The sequence below is a fragment of the Triticum aestivum genome, chromosome 4B (assembly GCF_018294505.1).
Source record: "Triticum aestivum cultivar Chinese Spring chromosome 4B, IWGSC CS RefSeq v2.1, whole genome shotgun sequence".
In the NCBI taxonomy this organism is placed as follows: domain Eukaryota; kingdom Viridiplantae; phylum Streptophyta; class Magnoliopsida; order Poales; family Poaceae; genus Triticum; species Triticum aestivum.
This window is the reverse complement of record NC_057804.1, coordinates 599,204,735-599,216,835: the sequence shown is the minus strand read 5'-3', so window position 1 is coordinate 599,216,835 and position 12,101 is coordinate 599,204,735. Positions and strand designations below refer to the sequence as shown.

At 46.5% G+C, this 12,101-nt stretch overlaps 1 protein-coding gene across 1 annotated transcript; it reads right to left on the bottom strand.

The window, feature by feature from the left end:
• Positions 1-9,047: 9,047 nt before the first annotated feature.
• LOC123089339 (GATA transcription factor 4) lies at positions 9,048-10,675 on the bottom strand. The gene is made up of 2 exons (XM_044511044.1): positions 10,253-10,675; positions 9,048-10,156 (listed from the first exon to the last, which is right to left on the bottom strand). The coding sequence occupies exons 1-2, from the start codon at positions 10,337-10,339 to the stop codon at positions 9,524-9,526; spliced, it is 720 nt and encodes a 239-aa protein (XP_044366979.1). The 5' UTR covers positions 10,340-10,675; the 3' UTR covers positions 9,048-9,523.
• Between the last annotated feature and the right edge of the window lie 1,426 nt (positions 10,676-12,101).

Sequence of the window (12,101 nt, the reverse complement as noted above, 5' to 3'; positions counted from 1 at the left end):
TTATATTATTTTTGGGACTAACCTATTAACCGGAGGCCCAACCCAGATTTGCTGTTTTATGCCTATTTCAGTGTTTCGAGGAAAAGGAATATCAGACGGAGTCAAAACGGAACGAAATCAACTTGAGAAGTTATTTTTGGAAGGAAAGCAACCCAGGGAACTTGGAGTGCACGTCAGGGGAGATGCGGGCTGCCCACAAGGGTGGGGGGCGCGCCCACCCCCCTGGGCGCGTCCCCCTACCTCATGAGCAACCCGGAGGTCCACCGACGTACCGCCTGCACCCATATATACCTACGTACCCTAAAACTTCCAGAACAGAATATAGATCGGGAGTTTCGCTACCGCAAGCCTCTGTAGCCACCAAAAACCAATCGGGACCCTGTTTCGGCACCCTGCCGGAGGGGGATCCCATCACCGAAGGCCATCTTCATCATCCCGTCGCTATCCATGACGAGGAGGGAGTAGTTCACCCTCGGGGCTGAGGGTATGTACCAGTAGCTATGTGTTTGATCTCTCTCTCTCTCTCGTGTTCTCTCTCGTGTTCCTCTATGGCACGATCTTGATGTATCCCGAGCTTTGCTATTGTAGTTGGATCTTATGATGTTTCTCCCCCTCTACTCTCTTGTGATGAATTGAGTTTCCCCTTTTGAAGTTATCTTGTCGGATTGAGTCTTTCATGAACACTTGATGTATGTCTTGCGTGGGATAACCGTGGTGACAATGGGTTATTCTATTGATCCACTTGATGTATGTTTTGGTGATCAACTTGCGGGTTTCATGACACTTGGGAACCTATGCATAGGGGTTGGCACACGTTCTTGACTCTTCGGTAGTAGCTTTGGGGCACTCTCTGAAGTACTTTTATGTTGGTTAGATGAATCTGAGATTGTGTGATGCATATCGTATAATCATGCCCACGGATACTTGAGGTGACAATGGAGTATCTAGGTGACATTAGGGTTTTGGTTGATTTGTGTCTTAAGGTGTTATTCTAGTACGAACTCTTTTATAGATCGATCCGAATGAATAACTTTGAGGTGGTTTCGTACCCTACCATAATCTCTACGTTTGTTCTCTGCTATTAGTGTCTTTGGAGTGACTCTTTGTTGCATATTGAGGGCTTCTCATATGTTCTATCTATGTTATTATTGTTGAGAGAACTTGCACTAGTGAAAGTATGAACCCTAGGCCTTGTTTCCTACCATTGCAATACCGTTTACGCTCACGTTTACCGCTTGCTACCTTGCTGTTTTTATAATTTCAGATTTCAAAAACCTATATCTACTATCTATTTTGCACTTGTATCTTCATCTCTTCGCCGAACTAGTGCACCTATACAATTTACCATTGTATTGGGTGTGTTGGGGACACAAGAGACTCTTTGTTATTTGGTTGCAGGGTTGCTTGAGAGAGACCATCTTCATCCTACGCCTCCTACGGATTGATAAACCTTAGGTCATCCACTTGAGGGAAATTTCCTACTGTCCTACAAACCTGTGCACTTGCAGGCCCAACAACGTCTACAAGAAAAAGGTTGTGTAGTAGACATCAGGTATTCCTCCGATATCCGGGAGTTGCATGATCTCATGGTCGAAGGAATATGTATTTGACATTTAAAGCAGTAGCAATAAACTAAACGATCATATGCTAAGCTAACAGATGGGTCTTATCCATCACATCATTCTCCTAATTATGTGACCCCGTTATCAAATGACAACTCATGTCTATGGTCAAGAAACCCTAACCATCTTTTGATCTTGAGCTAGTCTAGTAGAGGCTCACTAGGGACACGATATTTGTTTATGTATCCACACATGTATTTAAGTTTCTGGTCAATACAATTTCAGCATGAATAATAAGCCTGTATCATGATTAAGGAAATATAATAATAACCATTTTATTATTGCCTCTAGGGCATATTTCCATCAATTCACCCGCTGGTACACATCATTTTTTCCTTGTCCTCGGCCTGGGCCCCTGTACCCCAGAAAGCCACGACCATTAGCACCACCACCCTATACATTAAATTGGTACACTCCCTGACTTTATTGTATCCCAACTTTTCTAGAGATGTCACCTCCTCACCCCTCTCAACCTCATCATCTTCCTACTCCTCATCGATTTTGCCAGCTCCATAGGGCCATCTCTGATTGCTTTGTGGCATACTCCCTTAGCTTTTCTTCCTCAAAAGCATTCGTAGGTACTCGTCATACAGGAGATGGCCATAAACATGAGAAACATAAGTACAAGAGATTTTATTATTGAATATCATAAAACTCCTCCTTTGTTCCCATCGACTCCAAATGCACCAATCTCATTAGGGGTTCATTCACATATATTGAAATTATTGCTCGCAATGCTTCACCCCATGCAAAAACCTTTTGCATCAATATTGAGCCTAATCACTCGACCCATCATCTTCGCGGTCTTGTATGGACATGACGGGCAACTAAGATTGGAAGGCAAGTTAATCATACAAGCCCAAATCCGCATCATGTCAAACTTTAGACCAAATGGCTTTGATCTACCATAAAAAATTGTAAACACCACCTGCATGATTGCTTGTTGATATCTACTATGCAACTTTATTCTTGTAGACTCGTGTTGGGCCTCTGAGCGCAGAGTTTTGTAGGACAGTAGCAATTTTCCTCAAGTGGATGACCTAAGGTTTATCAATCCGTGGGAGGTGTAGGATGAAGATAGTCTCTCTCAAGCGACCCTACAACCAAATACAAGAAATCTCTTGTGTCCCCAACACACCCAATACAATGGAAAATTGTATAAGTGCACTAGTTCGGCAAAGAGATGGTGATAAAAGTGTGGTATGGATAGTAGATATGAATTTTTGTAGTGCGAACAATAAAAAAACAGCAAGGTAGTAAATAGTAAAACGGAGCACAAGCATTATTGCAATGATGGAAAATGAGGCCTAGGGTGCATACTTTCACTAGTGCAATCTCTCAACAATGCTAACATAGTTGGATCATATGATTATCCCTCAAAGTGCAATAAAGAATCACTCCCGAGTTCCTATTAGCGGAGAACAAAATGTAGAAATTTTTGTAGGGTACGAAACCACCTCAAAGCTATTCTTTCCGATCAATCTATCCTAGAGTTCATACTAAAATAGCTTATTTCCGATCAATCTAACCAAGAGTCGTACTAAAATAACACCATATGACACACATCAACCAACTCTAATGTCACTTGGATACTCCAATGTCACCACAAGTATCCGTGAGTTAATTCTATGATATGCATCAAACAACTTCATGATCATAATATTCAATCCACACAAAGAACTACAAGGAGACCCCCAAAGTTTCTATCAGAGAAAAGATAATAAAAACGTGCATCAACCCCTATGCATAGATTACCCCAATGTCACCTCGGGAATCCGCAAGTTGAGTGCCATAACATACATCAAGTGAATCAATATGATACCCCATTGTCACCTCAAGTATTCATACCGCAATACATACATCATGTGTTCTCAAATCTGAACATTCAATCCGACAAGACAAAACTTCAAAGGGTAAACATTCAATTCATCACAACATAGAGAGGGGAAAACACCATATGATCCGACTATATTAACAAAGCCTGCGATACATCAAGATCGTGACATCTCAAGAACACGAGAGAGAGAGAGAGAGAGAGAGAGAGAGAGAGAGAGAGAGAGCGATTAAACACATAGCTACTGGTACAAACCCTCAGCCCCGAGGGTGGACTACTCCCTCCTCATCGTGGTGGCCGCCGGGATGATGAAGATGGCCACCAGTGACGATCTTCCCCTCCGGCAGGGTGCCGGAACAGGCTCTTAATTGGTTTTCGGTGGCTATAGAGGCTTGAGGCGGCGGAACTTCCAATCTAGGGTTACTTCTGATGGTTTCTCTATTTATAGGATTTTATGGCGTCGGTTTCACGCAAAGATGGGCCTCAAGGTGAGCATAACCCACCGGGGCACGGACAAGGGCCCAGGAGCGCCCCGGTGTCTTGTGCCCTACTCCTTCACCTTCTGGTCCTTCCACAAAGCTTCGGGGGTCTCTTTTGTTCCAAAAAAATCGTCAAAAAGTTTCAGCTCATTTGGAGAACTTTCATTTCTGCATAAAAAACAACATCACGGTAGTTCTGCTGAAAACGGCGTCAGTCCGGGTTAGTTCCATGCAAATCGTACCAAAACAATATAAAATTGTTGTAAACATGGCATGAATACTTCATAAATTATAGATGCGTTGGAGACGTATCACCTGCCATCGAGGGGCCTTCTTCCTAAATTCTATCGTTGTCGTGTTGTCCTTCCAGATTTGCAGAAAACATATTATCACCTATCGAGCTAAAATTTAGTACCCTCGGGTTACCCCAGGCAAGACGAAGAGCTTCTAAAATTGTATTAAAGTGCAAAACCCTCCTATGTAGAATCTTCCCTATCACCTCCCACATAGGAGCTCCTCCATCCTCCTCAATGTCATCAACAACCAGCTTGGTGCTCTCCCCGTTTGGCAGGTTCATCCTCCCCATCATCCTTTAAATCCCTTCCCTAGCTTTCTCGGTGTCTCAAAATTCACCATCTCCGCTGCTCCTTGCCCTAACCTTCTCATGTGCACCAAGGATGGGCAGGGTCATAAGGACCCCCCTTGTCACCCTGAGTGCAGTGAATGGATGAAGATAAGAGATTGAGGGAAGGAAGATGGAGATTGCGGAAGAAGTCACGATCGTGGCCCAGAGATTGGAATCACACATGGTCTTTTATTTACTTGCATGTTAGAACTCCATATCGTAGTGTTTATTTGCAGTCATGAGCGACTCTCAAGAAAATAACCTCATTGCAGCCTCACGGATGTGGTCGGTCTCCTCTCATTATTTATTCGCTTTAGCCCTTTCTCCTACACCCAACACACCACCTCCATGTTCATCAAAATCCGATTGAACCCACCACCATGACCTCACCACCGCCTCTGGTTCCCCTCCTTCCTGCTCACGATCCTCCTATGGTATTTGCAAGGACGATGACAAGGAGGAAGACACTATCGTCTACTCCTCTTCTCCGTGGCAACGAGGACCTGACCATCAACCCTTTTCTATGTGTCGGTTAGATCCAGGAGATTGCAACGAGTTTGTCAGGGGCATGGTGGGTTGAGGAGGTGAGGGAGAGGAGAGGAGGAAGGTTGTGCCACTGTAGAAGAAGGTGATGGCGGTTGTGCGGGAAGCTAGGAATCGACCAGCGAAGATAGGAATTCAAGGAGATGGAGGAAGAAAATGATTTGTGGACCCACAACTAGGAAGAGGGGGAGTCTATCGAAGCTAGCTCTCGAGGCTAGCATATGCGATGCTAAGCAAGGTGCTCGCACATGGGACTGGACTAAAAAAGTGGGGGGTGGGGCGCACTTCTTAGTATTTGGGCTGGAAGTTATGTGAAATCTAGGATAGAGGGAGAACAACATATATTCGATGACCTTGTATTTGTACACGCCTTTCACAAATATGGTAATATTTTGTCGATATGCCAAGGTAGTACAACCTAAAGGGTCATTTATACGTCCTAGAGGTATCTATAATTATTATTTTTCATGGGTAATCTTGTTAAATATGCATTTTTTGGACTAACCTACACACAAAGTGTGATAGGGGTGGTTTACATCTTAGTATTTGTGTTTTCAGAGTAAACATGCATTTTACGTAAAAATTCAAGAAAATTAGGGACAAAGTTTTACCATAGAAGATGACCTGTGCGAGAATATAGGCACACGACTTTCCCCTAGGGTTTATCCCCTTTAACCCCATGGCTCATAAATACCCCGAATCTCAACTCAGAATTATCATGCAATATTCCGCCGTCGCGACTTTATGATCTGAGGCAAAAATCCCATCTACAACCATGTTCTCGTACTCTATCGGACTGGCTCGCCTTCTTCACAAGCATTGATCTATAATGCTCCACGATGAGGTGTGAGTAGTCTACCCCCTGGACTACTGGTTCATAGCAATATCTATGTAGCATATTTTCTTCCATGTCTCAATACAATGATGAGCTGCCTAACATGATTGGCGATCTATCTGGTATAATTTGTGGTGAATCTTTATGCTATGTAGTGAATTATTTAATTTATGATAATGTAATACATGTTGTGTTTTGATGAGTTATAGGTGTATATTTGCTCTTTGATTTTTAATCTAACCATTGGTCAGTTTAGATAAAAAAGAATAGAGGGAGTGGCGATGGAGTAGATCCATATTCATGAAATACTTCAGTGACTTAAGAGAGAAAAGCTCATGTGGATATACCTAACTAAGGATTAAAAGATAGTTGATTCATTGTCCCGATGATGAATGCGAGGCAAGGGAAATATGATTACCAAGTTATGTTATCTTACTTGATGGCATGCATTGTTTCATTATTTAACACTTGTGATGCCAATGGACGTTTGACCAACTAAGTGGAGCATTGGCCATAAATGCAGATGAAATTTTGGTTTATGAATTCACGAACTTACTACCCATGTAATATTATAAAAAATGCTATTCATTCACAAATTGTTTGATTGCTCACTACACATGTAGATACTTATATTTAGGTGTCACTATTGTTTGCAGAGAGACTACTATTGAAAGTATAAACCCAGGTCCAATTCTGTCCATAAGAATACACATTTTTAGTTCACGTGCACTTTTATTTTACGCAAATAATTATTATGAAGATACATAAATACTCCCAACCACATTAGACACTCATAACTTATTGCAAAGCAAAACTCGACAACCTCACTAAAATAGTCAGGGGGTGCTAGGGGGAGGGTTCTTAATTTGTGTTTGCAGGATTGCTTGACTGAGACTAGAGGTGTTATTTGTATGAATTGATACCTTGGTTCTCAACTAAGGGAAAGGTTGCCCACTGCAAACCCTTACAATTGGAGCCCAACAACTTATATTTTAATACAGAGGTGGAAGCTAGCAATCGTGTTCAACACTTGTTACATACGATTTGGTATGTACTTATTGAATGGTTCTTAAAGGCTCCTACAAGGACAATAATGTGTATTTTTTTTACTCTTAGAATCATATAAGGACAATCACCTATAGTTTTTTTGAATATGTTTATGCAAGGGCAGTGGAATAATTGTTTTCCAGATAAACTAACCATTTGATCAAACTGTCCGGTCGACCACCATGATAATCTTTTCATATTGAGAAGGTAGGGATTGAAGGTTGGTCTATCTCCATGTGCATGATAAGTGGAACGATTTACTTCTCTCAGAATCATTTGCATGCTTGCATTCATATGTGTTCGATGAAGACATCCCCAATGTATTCTTTTTCGCCAACCATGATATGTGATAATTATTGCATCTGCCATTACCTGTTGAAGCCCATGGTGAGCTGCAGATCGTTGAACAGTTGCCCTAGTCATCTATATCCATGGTCGACAAGGACCTATGGGATTATGACTGGGGGCAGAAGTAGTTCTTTAGGGAAGTTCTTCAAATTTTGTTTCAGTAACATCTCATCACAGCAACCTTACTTGTGGATATCGAAATCTAGCATGCCAGTAAAGCTTAAAGTTTTTCCATGGTTATTGCTCTTGATAGTCTATACGAACAACACATGTTGAAAAGACGGTACCCTAATGTTGGCGCAAGCTTCTCATGCGTTAGTTGCTCATCTGCTAGTTAGTAAACCATAATCTTTTCATCTTTGGACACCCCTTCAACATTTTGTGTTCATCATAGCTTCATATTCACTGGTCTCTGAATTCTACTCGGATTGCTCTCACTATTCCCTGTTCTCCGAAATCTATGCGGATTGATCACATTATTCCATGGTCGCCGAGTTCTATGCGGATTGCTCTCAATGAACAAACTTCGTGACGTCGAAATTGTGATATAGTAACCATTAATTCGTTACTCGTAGGTCACCCGCCAAATTTTTGGGATCACAAAGATGACCGACGTAACTAATCGTGTTTGTAACAACACGATGTACAAAAACACCACATAACATTGCTAACAACATGCGATCACAATTCACAAACACCTCTGATCGGAACGTAAGCGCGCAGACATGGTGTTGTCCAAACTGTAACAGAAGTAGCCCATCAATTTGTGATTGCTCGATCATTCCACGTGTGCGTATTGATGTATGATTGTTAGGCCATTTTACGTGTCTCTTGTGAGTCCGCCGCGTTGTGTGTGGTTCATTCTTGCGGCCTCTTTGGTTGGCAAGATTTCGAAAACACAAGACTGAAAAACTCAAGACTAGAATGACATTGCCATATTCAGTACCACATGAATGAAGGGTCATTTGAGTGTGCACGGGGAGCATGTAGGATTCCTATGGAAAATCCTTAGTAGTACTACAAAAGGATCCTATAAGAAAATGCCCATGGTTTGCAACCACCGTATCAATCAAACAACCAACATAAAAGTCTTTCCGCCTAGCACTGCTTTATGCACGCTGCCATGCTAAATATTACTAGTACGAGGTATATCGCTTTGGATGTACGCCGAGCATAAAGCCATTTTGGCCTGGAGAAAATCCCGAAATTCGTTGCACCCGAAAAATCGGTGCCCCTACTACCGAGTGCTACACACAGCAGTTAGTTACGCAGCAGCAGCACCACCACCACCACGTGCTCCGCTCCACAGCCGTACCAGTCTTCCCCTGTTCGCAGCAGTCAAGTAAAGATTCAGCCCACTACGGGCTCCTCGCAGACGGCCGTCGTGCCCTGCAACCACAATCCTAGCCTGCCCATCCTAGCAATACTAGGATGTTCCCCCGGCCGTTATCTTTCTTTCACACACGGAGCCACGAATGGAGCCCAAAGTCAGCCGGGAGGACGACCAGAGCGAGGCGCCGAGGTCGGGCGCGATCAAACGCCAGGAAAAACAAACAAAAGAATTGCAAGGCCAAGGGGGGACACGGCCGAGCGGACGCCCCCGACACGCGGCTACCAGTACGAGTAGTCGCCACTTCGCATATCTCCTCCCCCACATGGATGTGTACGGACTGCAGGCATGTAGAGTAACTTGGATACTGAAAGAAAATAGAGCTGTCGAAATCATGCTACGCTGAAGGCAAAACAGACAGCAGAACATACACACATCAACTGATGAACATGACAAGCGAGTGTTCCATTTCAAGACACGCAAATATGCAATGGTTTATCAGGTATCGGCCACCATGAGCAGCAGCAGCAGAGTTGCACGGGATGGTGATGCCTGCCTGCCTGCCTGCTCTTCTAATAAGTTTCTCGCTTCCGCTAGCTTGACTCGACGAACTCGACTAAGACGACTGACGACCGGAAGAGGCTGACTGACTGACTGATAGACTGACCCATGGGAGCAGCTAGATTGATTGCTGGCTGCTCTTAAACCCCTAATCCTAAAAGTGCAGTCCCTATGACATGACAAAATGGAAATTCGACACGAAAATCACGGATGAAGGAGCCGACGACGACGCTAATCACGGATAGGATCTCTAATTTAATCTACCAGCTCCATGGCTTGGCTATCGATGATGCTCGCTCCTACGGCAGCGCCGCCTGGGCAGGGGCAGGGGCCGGGGCGCCGTCGTCTTTCTTGGCAGCGAGGCGCGCCGCCGCGCGCTCGGCGCGGCGGGCCTTGGCGATGGCGCGGACGGCGGGGGAGGCGCCCTCGCCCTCGCCCTCGCTCTCGCTCCGGAGCCGAATCTGCATGACGCGGCGGTGGGAGTTGGAGTGCAGCAGCGGGGAGAAGGTGGGGCTGTTGGCCGGCCGGTACTCCGGGAGCAGCCGCCCCGTCTTGTACCGCACGCCGCACGCGTTGCACAGCGTGCGGGGGCCCAGCGGCCCCTGCCGCCACTGCGGGGTCACCTCCGACGCGCAGTGCGTGCACCGCCGCGCCGCCGGGAGCGGCGGCGGCAGCGTGGGCGGCTCCGCCAGGTTCCACGGCGCCGTCACCCGGCGCCGACGCCCCTTCGTCCTCGGCCCCACCGCCGGCCGCCCCGACGGGGCCGCCGGCGCCGGCTCCGGCACCTCCTCCACCGCCTCCACCGCCATGGTCTCCACCGACGGGAACGCGTCCTTGTTCGACAGCCACTCGAGCTCCTCCAAATCCTCCTCCCCCGCCGCCGCCCCGGCCGCCAGTTCCCCATCCCCCGCCGCCGCCGCCACCTCCAACCCCTACAAAAAAAAACACAAAACTTTGTTTAGCCCCTTCTATCTATCTAACCAAACCCTCGGCCACAGTCAGGAGGGGGGCAAGGGAGAAGCAGCCACCGTCTGGTCAAAGAAGCTATTGAAGCTGGGCAGGTCCTGGGCCAGCGCCGCCGCCGCGTGCTTGTCAACATCGCCGCCGCCCACCATGGTCGCCGCCGCCAGGAGAACGCACGCGGGCACAGGGATGGAAAGAAATGGAAAACAAAAGCGGCTCGATTGCTCCGACGCTCCTACTGTTCGATCGATCCGGTGGCCTTTTTATCGTCAGCGCCTCGACCCCTTTCCTGGAGGATTTTTGTTGCTATCTTTGCTCAAGCGGGAGCGGAGTGATTAATTTTTGTCTCGTTTCTTGGTGATGATGCGAGGGAAAACCATCGGTGTTAACGAGGGTAAATTACCCATGGCGTTCACGTGGCCGCGCGCCTCCCCTCTCTAATGCGTTCGGGGCGTCACCGCGTCCAGTGGCTATACACGATTTGGATTCATTAGCTGGTCACTAAATACGGGGGATTTATTACTCGCCAAAATGTGATATACTCTGGGATTATTGTTATTAATTCGCGATATACGCTGGAGGGTATTTGCAGGGGACAAAGAATAGAAACGGAAGGTCAGCAAATTTCCATTTCCGCCGCGTATGAATACAGCAAATTTGCCAGCTCACGCTTTGCAAATTCATTAAAAGAGTGTATTGCGTGAGTAATGCGAGAATACAGGTGTTCTAGAAAGATCCAGGGGTAATTAACCTCGGAGATTTGAAATCCAAATTTGCTAGGTTTTGTACTTGTTAGGGCATCTACACATGGGTAAATTTGACCCCTCAAACGTTCACAGACACGTCCGACCAGTGTCCGTCCGACCAGTGTCCGTCCGTGTCCGTTTTGACTCCCTATGTTTTCGTTTATGCAGTCATGTCCCTGACTTATTTTTTTATACATCCGGTTACATGCATGTGATTGGTGGAGAAGGAGAGAGAAAGAAAAAATGCTTTGTGGTGGGCCAAATCCTTTGTGGCGGACGCAGAACCACTGACCAGACACGCCCGGTCACTCCTCATACTCATCTCATATATGAGGGGTGGCGGACAGCCCGGACATTTAAGGAGGCTTTGAGGGGTCCGGTTCGGTCAACTTTTCCTTCTCTCTTCTGTCCGGCCAGTGGTCTTGCGTCCGCCCGATCAATTTGGAGAGTCTGGCTGTAGATGCTCTTAAAATGAATGGAAATTGTGTGTGGAGATTGATGCTTGATGTCTGTGCGATGTGAATTTTGTTGTTAGGACTAATGGGAAAAGTATGGCTTTTGTCAATGTGAGTTTTTCGTGTAAGAAACATAACTGGTGGTTTCGATGATAATTCAAGAAAACATGAAAGCATTGCCTTAAGTGCTTAGAGCATCTCCAACAGCCGCGGTAAACTAGCGCCGCGCCGCAAATAAGTCCGTTTTAGCGCGCGCGCAACGCGGCGGGTCGCTCCAGCGGGCGCGCAAAAACGGCGCGCGCGCTATAACGAGTTGGGCGCGCTGTCGGAACCACTGTCCCGGGCGGTGTACTTCGGGCGCCCGCTACAGCGCGCGGCACACTCGAGCGCTCGCGCCTGCACTTACTCTCCCACTTCCACCCCCATCCGGCCGCGCCGCCGCCGCCGCCCGCGCCCCCCGGCGACCGTTCAGGCGCTTCCTCGGCCTATCCCCGCGCCGCCGCGCTTCCGCCCCATCCCCTCCTAGTCCCGCCGGCGCTCGCGCGCCTCCGTCGTCCGAGGAACAGCGCCCGAGCGCTCGCTGCCGCGCCGCGCCCGCAAGGTGTTTGACAAAACGCCTACAAGGTATGTATTGCTCAAACTTCATGAATTTGGTGCATGTTTTGAATTGTAGTTTTTATAGTATAGTATTGAACATTGTAGATGAGTTCGTC